This window comes from Salvelinus sp. IW2-2015, linkage group LG12 (assembly GCF_002910315.2).
Source record: "Salvelinus sp. IW2-2015 linkage group LG12, ASM291031v2, whole genome shotgun sequence".
In the NCBI taxonomy this organism is placed as follows: Eukaryota; Metazoa; Chordata; class Actinopteri; order Salmoniformes; family Salmonidae; genus Salvelinus; species Salvelinus sp. IW2-2015.
The window spans coordinates 1,194,934-1,212,211 of record NC_036852.1 but is presented as its reverse complement, the minus strand read 5'-3'; the positions used below and the strand labels follow the sequence as shown (position 1 = coordinate 1,212,211).

At 42.9% G+C, this 17,278-nt stretch overlaps 1 protein-coding gene across 1 annotated transcript in view; it reads right to left on the bottom strand.

Annotated features, from left to right (window-relative positions):
• LOC111970858 (ATP-binding cassette sub-family C member 4-like) overlaps nucleotides 1-17,077 on the bottom strand; it is a 40,883-nt gene extending 23,806 nt beyond the window's left edge. Inside the window, exons 1-8 of the mRNA XM_070445901.1 lie at nucleotides 16,929-17,077; nucleotides 16,670-16,824; nucleotides 7,419-7,529; nucleotides 6,585-6,705; nucleotides 6,095-6,319; nucleotides 5,917-6,006; nucleotides 5,262-5,425; nucleotides 4,612-4,737 (exon numbers count right to left, since the gene is read on the bottom strand). Of these exons, the coding sequence (XP_070302002.1) occupies nucleotides 4,612-4,737; nucleotides 5,262-5,425; nucleotides 5,917-6,006; nucleotides 6,095-6,319; nucleotides 6,585-6,705; nucleotides 7,419-7,529; nucleotides 16,670-16,743 (911 nt within the window). The 5' untranslated portion in view covers nucleotides 16,744-16,824; nucleotides 16,929-17,077. The remainder of the gene's footprint in view (nucleotides 1-4,611; nucleotides 4,738-5,261; nucleotides 5,426-5,916; nucleotides 6,007-6,094; nucleotides 6,320-6,584; nucleotides 6,706-7,418; nucleotides 7,530-16,669; nucleotides 16,825-16,928) is intronic.
• Nucleotides 17,078-17,278: the final 201 nt, after the last annotated feature.

Genomic DNA, 17,278 nt, shown 5'->3' with positions numbered 1-17,278 from the left:
GCTTGCTGTTTGGGGTTTTAGGCTGGGTTTCTGTACAGCGCTTTGATATATCAGCTGATGTATGAAGGGCTATATAAATAAATAAAAAATGATATTCCTACCTCGAGAAATGTGTAATTTAACTGAGGGTCTTCTGGCACATTTTTCCTATTTACCTGCCTCTTTAGTTCAGGGTGCATTGCATGGTGCCGTAGCCAGAGAAAGTATAGAAAGAGATAGGAATCCAATGATTTGAAGAAACGTATAACGCCCCACCCAGCAGACTGTCGACCAATCGCGTTCACGGTGTCATGTGGTTGCTAAGCTAATCATCACACAATCCCTTCTCAAAGTCAGTGTATATGTACACTGCTCAAAAAAATAAAGGGAACACTTAAACAACACAATGTWACTCCAAGTCAATCACACTTCTGTGAAATCAAACTGTCCACTTAGGAAGCAACACTGATTGACAATAAATTTCACATGCTGTTGTGCAAATAGAATAGACAAAAGGTGGAAATTATAGGCAATTAGCAAGACACCCCCAATAAAGGAGTGGTTCTGCAGGTGGGGACCACAGCTCACTTCTCAGTTCCTATGCTTCCTGGCTGATGTTTTGGTCAACTTTTGAATGCTGGCGGTGCTRTCACTCTAGTGGTAGCATGAGACGGAGTCTACAACCCACACAAGTGGCTCAGGTAGTGCAGCTCATCCAGGATGGCACATCAATGCGAGCTGTGGCAAGAAGGTTTGCTGTGTCTGTCAGCGTAGTGTCCAGAGCATGGAGGTGCTACCAGGAGATAGGCCAGTACATCAGGAGACGTGGAGGAGGCCGTAGGAGGGCAACAACCCAGCAGCAGGACCGCTACCTCCGCCTTTGTGCAAGGAGGAGCACTGCCAGAGCCCTGCAAAATGACCTCCAGCAGGCTACAAATGTGCATGTGTCTGCTCAAACGGTCAGAAACAGACTCCATGAGGGTGGTATGAGGGCCCGACATCCACAGGTGGGGGTTGTGCTTACAGCCCAACACCGTGCAGGACGTTTGGCATTTGCCAGAGAACACCAAGATTGGCAAATTCGCCACTGGCGCCCTGTGCTCTTCACAGATGAAAGCAGGTTCACACGCACATGTGACAGACGTGACAGAGTCTGGAGACGCCGTGGAGAACGTTCTGCTGCCTGCAACATCCTCCAGCATGACCGGTTTGGCGGTGGGTCAGTCATGGTGTGGGGTGGCATTTCTTTGGGGGGCCGCACAGCCCTCCATGTGCTCGCCAGAGGTAGCCTGACTGCCATTAGGTACCGAGATGATCCTCAGACCCCTTGTGAGACCATATGCTGGTGCYGTTGGCCCTGGGTTCCTCCTAATGCAAGACAATGCTAGACCTCATGTGGCTGYAGTGTGTCAGCAGTTCCTGCAAGAGGAAGGCATTGATGCTATGGACTGGCCCGCCCGTTCCCCAGACCTGAATCCAATTGAGCACATCTGGGACATCATGTCTCGCTCCATCCACCAACGCCACGTTGCACCACAGACTGTCCAGGAGTTGGCGGATGCTTTAGTCCAGGTCTGGGAGGAGATCCCTCAGGAGACCATCCGCCACCTCATCAGGAGCATGCCCAGGCGTTGTAGGGAGGTCATACAGGCACGTGGAGGCCACACACACTACTGAGCCTCATTTTGACTTGTTCTAAGGACATTACATCAAAGTTGGATCAGCCTGTAGTGTGGATTTCCACTTTAATTTTGAGTGTGACTCCAAATCCAGACCTCCATGGGTTGATAAATTTGATTTCCATTGATAATTTTTGTGTGATTTTGTTGTCAGCACATTCAACTATGTAAAGAAAAAAGTATTTAATAAGAATATTTCATTCATTCAGATCTAGGATGTGTTATTTTAGTGTTCCCTTTATTTTTTTGAGCAGTGTATATGACAAGAATCCTGTCTATTTTCCTCGAAAGTACGTAATGTCACGATTACAAAGCTGTACGACATGACAGATAAGTTAAATACCTCACATCTCGGGAAAGGATTTGTAATGTTGTACTTTTTGTTGACGAAATTCATGCTAATGTGTTTTTTTMKGCTAGCGCCCAATAGACTCCCATTCAGTCCTTGAAGGAGAGCGCTCCTTGTCCCAGAATCGCCCAGAATGCACCGCGCGGCCCAGTGACGTGCATGGGTAAGGTTTCCTATCTCCTCAAAAGTATATCTGTCATTGCGAATGTTAGACCAATCTGAGAGACACATCGATCTGCAGTTTGAACATGGTGAGATTGTAGACTCCTAAATTGAGAGTGCAGTTTGTTTAGGCAATTTTAAAGCTAACTACAGGAGCTACTTTACATGCTGATATTGTCTTTGGTATTATTGTGTGTAGCTAACTTGGCTACAAAGCTAGGTAGCTAGCCAGCCCATAGAGAGAGAGCATTGCGGATTTTGTAGTCGACTTGAGCTGGAACCGATTTCCACAACGATTTTCCATGTTGCTACCAACCTTATTATAACACCAAAATGAAACATTTGTTCACAAAAAATATTGTTCTCACAGTGTTATTTAACACTATAAATGTAAGGAATGAGTGGTTTTTGATGGATTTCTCCTTTAAGTTGAACATGTGCACAAAAATGCCTAAGTTACACTACACAAAAGGTATTAATTTGGTGGAATGACCTTTTTATTTTCAGGTTTTTGATATTCCCCTTTGAAAACAACAGTTGCAAGCTTGCAAACGTTATTTTCAATTTAAATCAATACATCTTAATTGACCCAGAAGGGATATTCATATAAAAGATATAGCTGCAAGCAGCCATGGCGGGGTTCATGCACCATCGCTCCACAGCACCACCATCAGGACAAAATAGACTGAGACAGTACAAGGAATGAGAACGTTAAAGAGATTGATCCCATCTAGCTGAGGGTTGTTAGTTTATCATACCGTTTGTGTATCCAGCTAATATTTTATTTGTTTTACCTTTATTTAACTAGGCAAGTCAGTTAAGAACAAATTCTTATTTTCAATGACGGCCTAGGAACACTGCCTTGTTCAGGGGCAGAACAACAGATTTGTACCATGTCAGCTCGGGGATTTGAACTTGCAACCTTTCAGTTACTAGCCCAAAGCTCTAACCACTAGGCTACGCTGCCGCCCCATAATAGAAATAAACATATACAATTTATGTTACTATTGTAAACTCAGGACTCTGTCTTTAAAAGATCATTCGTAAAAAGCTAAATAACTTCACAGATCTTCATTGTAAAGGGTTTAAACACTGTTTCCCATGCTTGTTCAATGAACCATAAACAATTAATGAACATGCAACTGTGGAACGGTCGTTAAGACACTAACAGCTTACAGACAGTAGGCAATTAAGGTCACGGTTATGAAAACTTAGGACACTAAAGAGGCCTTTTAACTGATTCTGAAAAACACCAAAAGAAAGATGAACAGGGTCCCTGCTCATCTGCGTGATGACTGCAGATGTGGCCAGGGCAATAAATTGCAATGGTTGTGCTGTGAGACGCCTAAGACAGCGCTACAGGGAGACAGGACGGACAGCTGATCGTCCTCGCAGTGGCAGACCACGTGAAACAACACCTGAACAGGATCGGTACATCCGAACATCACACCTGCGGGACAGGTACAGGACGGCAACAACAACTGCCCGAGTTACACCAGGAACACACAATCCCTCCATCAGTGCTCACACTGTCCGCAATAGGCTGAGAGAAGCTGGACTGAGGGCTTGTAGGCCTGTTGTAAGGCAGGTCCTCACCAGACATCACCGGCAACAACGTCGCCTATGGGTACAAACCCACCGTCGCTGGACCAGACAGGACTGGCAAAAAGTGCTCTTCACTGACAAGTCACGGTTCTCACTTTGGGGTGATGGTCGGATTGGTGTTTATCGTCCAAGGAATGAGCGTTACACCGAGGCCTGTACTCTGGCGCGGGATCGATTTGGTGGTGGAGGGTCCGTCATGGTCTGGGGCGGTGTGTCACAGCATTATCGGACTGAGCTTGTTGTCATTGCAGGCAATCTTAATGCTGTGCCTTACAGGGAAGACATCCTCCTCCCTCATGTGGTACCCTTCCTGCAGGCTCATCCTGACATGACCCTCCAGCATGACAATGCCACCAGCCATACTGCTCGTTCTGTGCGTGATTTCCTGCAAGACAGGAATGTCAGTGTTCTGCCATGGCCAGCGAAGAGCCCGGATCTCAATCCCATTGAGCACGTCTGGGACCTGTTGGATCCGAGGGTGAGGGCTAGGGCCATTCCCCCCAGAAATGTCCAGGAACTTGCAGGTGCCTTGGTAGAAGAGTGGGGTAACATCTCACAGCAAGAACTGGCAAATCTGGTGCAGTCCATGAGGAGGAGATGCACTGCAGTACTTAATGCAGCTGGTGGCCACACCAGATACTGACTGTTACTTTTGATTTTGATCCCCCCTTTGTTCAGGGATACATTKTTCAATTTATGTTAGTCACATGTCTGTGGAACTTGTTCTGTTTATGTCTCAGTTGTTGAATCTTGTTATGTTTATACAAATATTTACTCATGTTAAGGTTGCTGAAAATAAACGCAGTTGACAGTGAGAGGACGTTTCTTAGTTTTTACCTTCTGACATCATTGACCAGTGCTGAGAAGGGCTTCTCCCAGGCATACATTTTGATGATCCTGATTCCAGACACCACTTCATTCATGGTGCGTATCCTATTGTCAGTCAAGGCAGCMGTTTTACTCCTGCAAGAAAAGGAGGTCACTCAGTCAGTTCAGTCATATCTCTTTGTGAACAGAAACTACTGACGTTTCCTGAGTTTAACGAGTCGATGGCAATGTTTCAATTGCATTCAACTAAGAACTCTTTCGTAGAATCAGAGAAGTCTGCATTGCTTTAGGGTTTCATAACGCCTAATCAAAGCTATTACTTCCAGCACTTGTTTTGTTGATTGTGTGAACAACTGCCCAAGCATGAGTTCACAGTTCAATTGCCAGCCAACATATGAAGCTAACTTTTCTTCACATGTGCTTGGAATGTTCTAAGAGGTAAATCATTAGTCAAAACAGAAAAGGGGTTTAAGACAAGGACATCATTTTAACATATAGGTTGACCTATGGGTTACCATTGAACAGGTAGCTCTGACATAGTCAATGAAGCATAGGAGCCACTCACTGAAAAACATTGCCCCCTATAGATAAGGACGAGGTCAACTTCTCAAGAAGACCCCACTAAGTTCAAGCCATGTCATGTAACTTATGTAATTCACCTGAGGGAGCCGAAGAGCTTTCCAAACATGGTCTGTAGTGGCAGGAGGAACACAAGGACAGCCACGCCTGCCAGGCACGACGGGCCAATCTCATACCACAGGAGTATGATAACCACCACAGCCTGCAGAGGTGCTATCCAGAGGTAGTGCAGATTGGTGGTCACCTGCAAAGACCAGTGATCCTTGGTTCACTTAGCTGTAACATGTTTCTATGTAGTTGCATTTAGCATAACACAGATAATGAGCCTTCGAGCTGGATTCATGACCTACTACAGCGGCCAACAGGCCACGCTTGTCTTCATAAGCTGCATGGGCTCCCCATGTTATATACCTTCAGTCTGGTTTGAGTTTAGCATCGGATAATTGTAAACATTTGTGCTACGCAGCAATCTGCATTTTCCATTCATCCATGACTTTGTTCTCTCTGTGGATTTAACTTATGTACTTTAGTTGCAAGGACAGGATGACAGARGGCTCAAAGGCATTGCGGATATTGGTGCATTCCATTCCTGTACATTTGACGAAGGGTCAATTGTTATATGGGGCCTCTGTCATATAAGCTACAGCCATACTCTTCAGAAACGTACGGAATGAACTGAGGGAGATGTGCTCAACCATTTCATCCAAAGTAACCGCATTTACTTCCTGCTTTTACCTCATCAAACTTGTTGACATCGTTGGATAGCAGGTTCACTATTTGGCCTGTGGTTGTTTTTCCCATCGCTGCACTGCTGAGACACAGGGCCTATGGGGGAAATTACATTTACTAGTAAATTGTTCTTAAAGATTTTAGTTTGTATAATGCTGTATGCAGGTATGTAGCGTATAATGACCTTCTTGTAGATCATGTGACACATGGCCACTCGTATCTTCATGCCGGTCCTCAGGACGTGGTAGTAATAATGAATTTGGAGGACGGTCAGCGCGACAGTGGACAGAGAGATACCAGCAGCGTAGCCTAAGGCCTCATACAGCGCGTTCATATCATCAGGATCGTACTTCTCAAAGTACTGGATCAGCTTTCCCAAGAACACTGGCTGGATCACCTTAATCACCTCCTATTGGAGGAACAAGAGAAGAGGTAGAGANTCGTACTTCTCAAAGTACTGGATCAGCTTTCCCAAGAACACTGGCTGGATCACCTTAATCACCTCCTATTGGAGGAACAAGAGAAGAGGTAGAGAGATTTCAACCTGAACTCAAATCCACTTATTTACACTGTAAAAGCTGACATATATGAATAGAAAACCCACTTACTATGTACTATATGTACATAGGTCAAATGTTATGTTCAAGAACCGGAAAACGTATATTTCTACATACTACAGTGAAACTAAAGATCCCCAGCACTGCGTAGGGTTTCCCATAGCACTTCACAATGGCTTTGGTGAGTTTGGGCATCCGCAGCTCCTTGGCAGCCATTCGAACCTCCTTATCCCAATGCCTGGAGAGATTAGCACATTGTTAGACTATGATCAGAAAACACAACAGAGCCTAAATACACAATGGTGCTAAGTTCAGTGTTTAGCATGAAACTCCAAATAGAGCCAGGGAAAGTTCTCTCAATGCTCTGAAAACAAAAAAATACAATAAGGGATGTAAACAATGAAGAGGGAAAGGGCTAGGACTAGGGGATTAGGGCTAGGCTAGGGGAAAGGGCAATGTCCTAGGGAAGGGCTAGGGGATAGGGCTATGCCAGGGGTAGGGCTAGGCTAGGGGACAGGGCTAGGCTAGGGCAATGTCTAAGAGGAAGGGCTAGGCTAGGGGATAGGGCTAGGCCAGGGGACAGGGCAATGTCCTAGGGAAGGGGCTAGGGGATAGGGCTAGGCCAGGGGACAGGGCAATGTCCTAGGGAAAGGGCTAGGCTAGAGGATAGGGCAATTTCCTAGGGAAAGGGCTAGGCTAGGGGATAGGGCTAGGCTAGGGGATAGGGCAATGTCCTAGGGAAAGGGCTAGGCCAGGGGATAGGGCTAGGACAATGTCCTAGGGACAGGGCTAGGCTAGGGGATAGGACAATGTCCTAGGGACAGGGCTAGGCTAGGGGATAGGGCTAGGACAATGTCCTAGGGACAGGGCTAGGCTAGGGGATAGGGCTAGGCTAGGGGATAGGGCTAGGCCCTAGGGAGCAAAATAGAGCTGGGCCACAGTATGTCATACCTCTGTAGTTCCTCTCCCAGGACCTGAGAAGCATCATCAGGAAGCACATGGTACATGTCATCTTCCTCTAGCCTCCGCTTATTTCCAATACTGAATAAAGGGGTTACCCAACTTATAAAGAAAAATGAGAGAGCAGGTTAATTAACCAATGTATTAATTAACCAATGCAATAACCTATTAACCAATGCAATAATTAGCCAGTGCAATAACCAATTAACTAATGCAATAATTAACCAATGCACATTGAGGAAAGAGAACACAAAATAGGAAGTGGATGTGTATGAGCAACATTTAATCCATGAACCCCAACGTCAAAATGCACTGTACTAAATGTTCTGCTTTATGTTTTTTATTTTATTAGGATATACATGTAGTAGGAGGGCCTGGTTTGTTTGCACTGCTCTACGACAACTTGGTTGAAGAGTAACAAATTAAAATGTACCTTGAAAGATAAAGCTTCTTAATTACGAATTACTGATTCAGGGTTCAAGTGTTAACTAATAGCTCATTTGTTTTAGTTGTGTCAGCCAACTTTACATGACCCCAGGCACTCTCCCTCAGCAGTGTCACTGATAAAGGAATTAGTATGATACAGGTGGCAACTGTTGCGTGATCAATTTGCATGCAAGAACAATGTTTTTACATCTAAATGCAAGGAACACTGTGTACTTTTTCCCTCTCAGTACCACAAACCACACCGGTACAATTTAAAATAGAATTTGTTTGTTCGACATGGTGGGATCTTTTTGTGTCGGTAAAATTAATTATGCGAGAAATGTCAGTGGAAACCCTCTATGCGCAAGTATTGATATAATAACCATAATATCGTAGTACATTTGGAGTCATGAGATATGTTGTGTGGTCCTCCCACTACGACTTGGGAAAGCATGCAGTTTAAGATACAGATTAAATCAATTATGATGAACTTCACAGGGTGCTGAATTTGCAAGATGAGGAGTTTGATGCTCCTTTCCAATAAATATCCAGGGTCTTATTCTGGCGACATGATCGATGCTTGGCTGCCGTTTGACAAATAATAAATCGCTGTTATCCATAATAATCTCATAATGTAGGTAGCCTACCCGCACTGCATCTGCGTCTTGTGTCTCAGCCTCCAGTATTTATGCTGCAGTAGTTTGTGTCGGGGGGCTAGGGTCAGTTGGTTATATCTGGAGTACTTCTCCTGTCTTATCCAGTGTCCTGTGTGAATTTAAGTATGCTCTCTCTAATTCTCTCCTTCTCTCTCTCTCTCGGAGAACCTGAGCCCTAGGACCATACGTCAGGACTACCGGGCATGATGACTCCTTGCTGTCCCCAGTCCACCTGGCCTTGCTGCTGTTCCAGTTTCAACTGTTCTGCCTGCGGTTATGGAACCCCTACCTGTCCCAGACCTGCTGCTTTCAACTKTTAATGATCGGCTATGAAAAGCCAACTGACATTTATTCCTGATTATTATTTGACCATGCTMGTCATTTATGAACATTTTGAACATCTTGGCCATGTTCTGTTATAATCTCCACCCGGCACAGCCAGAAGAGGACTGGCCACCCCTCATAGCCTGGTTCCTCTCTAGGTTTCGGCCTTTCTAGGGAGTTCTTCCTAGCCACCGTGCTTCTACACCTGCATTGCTTGCTGTTTGGGGTTTTAGGCTGGGTTTCTGTACAGCACTTCGAGATATTAGCTGATGTARGAAGGGCTATATAAAATAAACTTGATTTGATTTGCGAGCTGTTGGTTAAAGCAGGGTTTCCCAAACTCGGTCCTGGGGCCCTCCCTGGGTACACGTTTAGTTTTTTGCCCTGCCACTACACAGCTGATTGAAATAACCAACTCATCATCYAGCTTGAATTATTTTTATCTGCTGTATAGTGGTAGGGCAAAAACCAAAACGTGCACCCAATTTAAATGGCAAAAGTTATTTTTATGTGCATTGCGTAATCATGCACAGCCTTTTATCCGCAAAAAGTCAGTTTGATGGAAACATCTCTGGTCTAAAACGTGCAACTTGTTTTATGCAGATTCTTTTTATATTTGCATGGAAATCTGTCGCTAATTGAATGGAAACCTAGCTACTGTTACCTTGTTTTTCAGCTTGAAAGAACATTATCTTGCTCAAAACAACCAGTTCATCAACACTGTGCATCAACACTGTGCAACATTCTCTCTGAACTCTAGTGGTGCTTTATGACACATGGGATAGATGCTTAACTTTTTGACTGACCTGTGATCAGTTTGCTTGCTTTGCTCTACTGATTTTGTGGTATTTCCTAACCCTGGAAAACGCTGAATGGATAATCAGGCAGCATTGTCTGTGGCCAGCCCCGCCACTTCAACTGAAGGATGTGGCTGGAGAAATGTAACTGCTCTCAAATGTAATAGATGCTTTACAAGACTCAAAAGACAACAAAAATATAAACAAGTATAATACAAGTACAACCATATTTGGGGTTTTAATACCTGAAATGAGCATGTAACAGCAGAGAATATCCAGATTCTCTTTAAAAAGACCACTGACACTTAAAGGAAAATTCCACCCAAAAACTATATTTTAGTATTTGTGTGTACCTAATAAGCCCACCAAAATCTAAGTTTAGAAATGTCCAATACATACTGCCCTCAATATTTTTTTTGTGTGTGGGGGGGGAAATCAAATAAAAAAATTAAGTGGAGAAAAATTTAAGATAAATCTCTGATCAAGTTTTATGACTTTACTTACAACATTTTTTAACAAGAGATACAAATATTTGATAAAATATGTGAAGTCCAGACTGAGCTTAATGGGTACCGAATGTACGCTTTCAGCCCGTGTGTGTTCCAAATAAGCCCACCTCTTACATAATTCATTTCCAAATGTCTAAAACTTACAAACGGACATTTAAGTAAAATGTCCCCTAAAGTTACTCAAATAAACTGATCATTACTATTCATCATGATGAAAGTAGCACTCGTAACAGGGGGGTGTCCAATTGTATCCACAGATATGAATGTACACTTAGGCTTTTGTTCTTGCCAACCAGTACACACACCTGATTCAACTAATCAAAGACTTAACTCAAGACCTGATTGGTTGAATCAGGTGTGATTTTGTTTGGTTAGAACACAACCCTGTACCCACACTGGCCCTCTGTGAATAAGAAGCCATGCACAAAGACTAACACATACCACTTTCAATTCATTATCTGAAAGTTGATTCACATTTGCTGTACTGCTATTCTTGTTAGTTGAACTTGTCTATCTAATGCCAGTTGAACCATATTTATTTATAGCCATTTACATTCTGCATAGAGGGAGTGCTTTTGTGCTACGCTACCCTTCAAACCAAACTTGTAAAAACGTCAAATTTAAAATGTATCCCCTTTGGAAGGTATTCAGACCACTTTACTTTTCCCACATCTTGTTACAGCATTATTCTAAAATTGATTACACCCCCCCCCCCCCAAATCTACAACACCCACCAACCCATAATGACAAAGCAAAACGTTTTTTAATGTATATATAAATAAACTAAAAAAGGATCACATTACATAAGTATTAGACCCTGTACGCAGTACTTGCTCTAGGCACTTTGGCACAATTACAGCCTTGAGTCTTCTTGGTATGACGGTACAAGTTTGGCACACCTGTATTTGGGGAGTTTCTCCCATTCTTCTCTGCAGATCCTCTCAACTCTGTCGTTGGATGGGAGCGTTGCTGCACAGCTATTTTCAGATCTTCCAGAGATGTGTCAATCGAGTTCAAGTCCGGGCTCTGGCTAGGCCACTCAAGGACATTCAGAGACTTGTCCCAAAGCCACTTCTGCTTGTCTTGGCTGTGTACTTAAGGTAATTTCCTGTTGAAGGTGACGTTGGCCCCGTCTGAGTCCTGGAAGGTTTTCATCAAGGATCCTGACTAGTCTCCCAATCCCTGCCGCTGAAAAACACCCCACAGCATGATGCTGCCACCACAATGCTTCACCATAGTATGGTGCCAGGTTGCCTCCAGAAGTGATGCTTGACATCAGGCCGAAGAGTTCAATCTTGGTTTCATCAGACCAGAGAATCTTGTTTCTCATGGTCTGAGCGTTTTAGGTGCGTGACCTTCGAGTTCTTGGTCACCTCCCTGACCAAGGCCTTCTCCCCAGATTTCTCATTTTGGACAGGCGGCCAGCTCTAGGAAGAGTCTTGGTGGTTCTAAACTTCTTCCATTTAAGAATGATGAAGGCCACTGTGTTCTGGGGACCTTCAATGCTGCAGAAATGTTTTGGTACCATTTCCCAGATCTGTGCCTCGACATATATCTGTCTCAGACTCTGGACAATTGCTTCAACCTCATGCTTGGTATTTGCTCTGACATGCACTGTCAACTGTGGGACCTTATATAGACAGGTCTGTTCCTTTCCAATCATGTCCAATCAATTAATTTACCACAGGTGGACTCCAATCAAGTTGTAGAAAAATCCAAGGATGATCAGTGAAAACAGGATGCACTCGAGGTCAATTCAGTCTATAATAGCAAAGGGCCTGAATACTTAAGTTGAAGTTGAAGTTTACATACATAGTTGGAGTCATAAACTTGTTTTTCAACACTCCACAGATTTCTTGTTAACAACTAATATTTGGGCAAGTCGGTTAGGACATCTTTGTGCATACAAGTCATTTTTCCAACAATTGTTTACGACAGATTATTTCACTTATAAGTCACTGTATCACATTCCAGTGGGTCAGAGTTTACATACACTAAGTTGACTGTGCCTTTAAACAGCTTGGAAAATTCAGAAAATTATGTTTGCTTTAGAAGCTTCTGATTGACTCCAAATGATGTCAATTAGCCTATCGGAGGTGTCACCTGTGATGTCATTTCAAGCTGCCTTCCAACTCAGTGCCTCTTTCTTGACATCATGGAAAATCAAAAGAGACAACACTGAAATAATTGTAACCTCCACAGGTCTGGTTCATTCCTGGGAGCAATTTCCAACACACCTGAAGGTACACATTCATCTAAACAAACAATAGTCCAAGCATAAACCCATGGGACACACAGCTCTCATACGCATCAAGGAAGAGATACTCTTCTGTCTCCTAGAGATGAACACGTTGGTGCGCAAAGTGCAAATCAATCCCAGAACAAAAGCAAAGGACCCTGTGAAATACTGGAGGAAACGGGTACAAAGGTATCTATATCCACAGTAAAACAGAGTCCTATATCGACATAACCTGAAAGCCGCTCAGCAAGGAAGAAGCCACTGCTCCAAAACCGCAAAAAAAGCCAGACTTCGGTTTGCAACTTGCACATCCGTGACAAAGATTCAGACTTTGAGAAAATGTCCTCTGTCTGCTGAACAAAAATAGAACTGTTTGGCCATAATGACCATCGTTATGTTTTGAGTAGCAAGGGGGATGCTTGCAAGCCGAAGAACACCATCCCAACCGTGAAGCACGGGTGTGGCAGCATCATGTTGTGGGGGTGCTTTGCTGCAGGAGGGACTGGTGCACTTCACAAAATAGATGGCATCATGAGGTAGGCAAATGATGTGGATATATTGAAGCAACATCTGAAGACATCAGTCAGGAAGTTAAAGCTTGGTCGCAAATGGGTCTTCCAAATGGACAATGACCCCAAGCATACTTCCAAAGTTGTGACTAAATGGCTTAAGGACAACAAAGTCAAAGTATTGGAGTGGCCATCACAAAGCCCTGACCGCAATCCTATAGAAAATTTGTGGGCAGAACTGAAAAGCGTGTGCGAGCAAGGAGGCCTACAAATCCGACTCAGTTACACCAGCTCTGTCAGGAGGAATGGGCCAAAATTCATCCAACCTATTGTGGGAAGCTTGTGGAAGGCTACCCAAAACATTTGACCGAAGTTAAACAATTTAAAAGCAATGCTACCAAATACTAATTGAGTGCATGTAAACTTCTGACCCACTGGGAATGTGATGAAATAAATAAAAGCTGAAATAAATCATCCTCTCAACTATTATTTTGACATTTCACATTCTTAAAATAAAAGTGGTGACCCTAACTGACCTAAAATAAAAACTGAGTTTAAAAAACTGAAAAACCGAGGTTAAATGTATTTGGCTAAGGTGTATGTAAACTTCCGACTGTACGTAAATAAGGTATTGATGTCTTATTTTTAAGAAATTAGTCAAAATTACTCAACTTGTTTTCACTTTCTCATTATGGGGTATTGTGTGTAGATTGCTGTGGAATGTTCTATTTGATCAATTTCAGAATAAGGCTGTAACGTAGCAAAATATGGAAAAAGTCAAGGGATTTGAATACCATCCCAAGGCACTGTATAACAATGCAAGGTTAATTTAACTGTAAAATAAGACAAAATGCATATTATTTTGTTGTAGATCAGCAAGTTATGTTGCTACTGTGTGACATGCAGGCACGAATGCTAGCATGAAAAACCCATTTTATCAATTGGTAAGAAATAGCATATTTCATGGGTATTAATTACTATAATGTGCATATATCAACACATTAACTCTTAAATTTTACAGAAGGTATGATCACTTATCCGAGAGGGCACAAAAAATGTGTTTATCTGAGGGTCGCCTCAACAAGTTTTTTTTTTGCAGCTTTGAAATTGGCCACTAGGGAACTTAGAACCGTCAATAACTTAATAATAAAACATATGTAGCCTATCAAGTCTGTCAGCAGAAATCATGATTAAACACTCTTAAAAACAATGTGTCACGTCGTGACTCTTTTGGGTGTATATCGTGGCTCCCTCCCTCTCTCACATCAGGTTTTACAACAGTCATAAATTCCTGGTGGAAACTCTCAGTATGGAGAGAGAGAGCATATGGAGAACAAAGACATTCTCCTTGCCAAAACTCCTAATTAAACAATATGTTTTATGATAATTCATTTTTTATTTTAATTAAAAAGGTTAGACTTTTGAATGAAAGACTGAGCATAAAAAAAAAAATTTACCAGGGGTGCCAATACTAGTGGAGAGCACTACTGGGTATGTGTACTACTGGTTATGATTTCAGGCAAAGCATCGAGAACGGGATGGTACTGAATTAGTCATATTTTGATACGGTGCATGCATGGGGATGTCCACTTCACCCAGAGGTATGCCCATGCTGTAGAGATACACCTGGCTGACAAACTGCACTGTTGTCGGCATAATACAGCTTGTGCGGTCTAGACTTGCTCTGGCAAACAAATCAATTACATTAGCTATCAAATGTGAAGTCAACTCAACTGAGGAGTAATAGACAATGGCGACTTAACTTGAAAAACGAGCCGGACACCTCTTTCCAGTTTCCATGACTTTGTTAAAATAAATAAATATACATACATGCATACACTGTGTTATGCTTGTTCGGGTAGCACTCCTCACATGCCATTTGGTGTACGTTGTTTTTTTTGTTGAGAGGTCCTGGTATTCATTGGTAAGCTGGCTTATAAATGAACCATCAGTTGGTTCAGCTGGGGTGGATAGTGGGTTGATTATTTTCAGAAGTCCAATGTCTGTTGCTGTCTGACAGCTAAGTAGTGAGCCAGAGTCACCTTTGATTACATAGAAAGTGGTATCCACCGTCTAAGTCTTGGAGCGGATTGGTGAAGTGAATTTCTCTCAGTGGAAATTGTTCGGGTGAGCCATAAGCAAAGATATTTGCCTTAGCCTGTTTTTTTATCAACAATGTTAACACGTGCTCCCAAATCACTAATAACATCCACAGTTGTGTTCATAATGGTAACTTGGATGTGTGGTTGCGACGGTTTCTGTAGTGTACACACATAATCATCCAAGCTTGGTGAGGTGTTTTGTTTTTGTGTCTTGTCATCATGTGACTGTTTCGGACGCCATTGGGTTAGTTTTTCAGCATGGAGGAGTGGACTCTGTGGTTTGATCTACAACATTCTTGAAAGTGATTCAACTTTCCACATCCTTCACATCTTTTCCCCCCTGCAGGGCAGTTTGTTTGTCCTCCATCATGTGGGAATTTTCCTCCACAGTTATTGTTTTGACGTTTGTCACTTTCATAGCCCTGGCTTTTGTTATATTTTTTATTTTGTACAACACGCACTGAGAGTTATTTTTGTGATTTTGATTGAGCATTCTCAATGCCTGCAGCTTGTTTATCCGACATCTGCCCTGCCTGTATCAAGTAGCTGTTGAAAAGCCATTGAACCATCCTTTAGCGCCATCCAGCGGAGGCGCGCGGAACTGCAGCTTAGTATTATCTGTGACTTCTTTATCAACGTTTGCAAACTCGCATGTGTATGCTAATTGCCCCAATCTTGTGTGGTAAGCATCCAAGGTTTCGTTTTCATTTTGTCTTGTTTGCCTGAACGTAGGTTTCATATTCTGTGTTGACTTTTGGACAGAAATATGCATTGAGCTTGACTACAGCTGTGTCATAGCCATCAGCTGCTCCGGTATCTTGCAGTGTGTCAAATATATCGTACACATCCYACCCTGCATAGTGTAASAGTAATGCCCTTTGTGTGTTATCCGCGATGTCTAATGCCACTAGAAAATTGTTGAATCTGTTGATCCATTTTTTCGACCTCGAGCCGATTGAACTMGGTCCTGTGTGCACATCATGGTATTGTAATGTACAATGTTAACTAGGCTGTTGTTGCTATCTGCGTTTACTCACATAGGCACGTAGTTCGTCTTGAAAATTGCATTCGCCTCTTGTGCGTTTCACTCGTCGCCAAATGTAACATCCACAGTTGTTTAGATGTCTTATGTTTAGAAGAACTGATGTCCGGGCGTTCGTATACTTTAGTTTAACTTTACTCCTAAGTATGCCGGCGTTATAGTTCACATGGCATATCACTCCTACTGTCTGGCTACTGTAAAACATGGAACTGGAACCCCACAGAATGAATACACGGACTGGATTGTGGCATAATGTTCACTACATTACAGCTACTTCCAGACCCAAATACAGCTACTTCCAGACCCAAATGAGAAGAGACCTCTGACCATTTTACTCGCCCTAGCAGAGCTGGTTAGGCTGTTTTTATGTTACCCATATCATTGGTGACTGTGCTGCTGGCAACAATTTAATCACGCTTTTTTGGCCTACGTTTACTGACACCTGCCATAGTCAACGGGTGTTGAGCGTTCGTAAATTCCTGTTATTCTGAACTCTSGCACACTCAGACAAGAGTGCTCTGAKATCGGAGTAGATAGCCAGAGCGAATTTACGAACGCACCCTTAATAGCCAGCCACTTTATTAACTGGCTACTTTCAAAAGATCGAGCTACAGTYTTAACTGTAAACAAGTACTRACCAGAAAAACACCCGTGAAAAGAAATTGGCTGTTGWTGATGGATTAAATTTCACATCTTTCTTCAGTTGTTCCATTGTGCAATGACACCACGCRAAAATGTGTAAATAAATACGAGGAGGAGTCTACTGTGTCCAGTCGAATTCACCATTCATTTTCTGTGTTTAGGGTTCAGAGTTCACTCAAATATCGTRTTAAGCTTTGTTTTACTATTGACAATTACAGCTGATTTCGGGATTGTATATTGATTTGCTATACTTACATATAAGTCATCTGATTTATTTGTTTCAGTCTGAATTGTTTAATCAAACCTTTCCTCACCAGCTCCTGATATAAGGCCATAAAACAAAAGTTCTCCTGAATTAGTCTTGTGGCCAGAGCTGGTTTTCTCACTGAGGTATAGTAAGAACGGGTTTCCCTGGCTAAACCAGTGGCAGGTATTCATGACATGAGGTTGGTGGCACCTTAATTGGGGAGAACTGCTCATGTTAATGACAGAAGCGGAATGGGTGGGATGGCATACACACACGCACATGGCCTGAGCTAGTTTTCCCCGGTTTTCCTACCGAGGTATAATAAGAACTGGTTTCCCTGGCTAAACCAGTGGCAGGT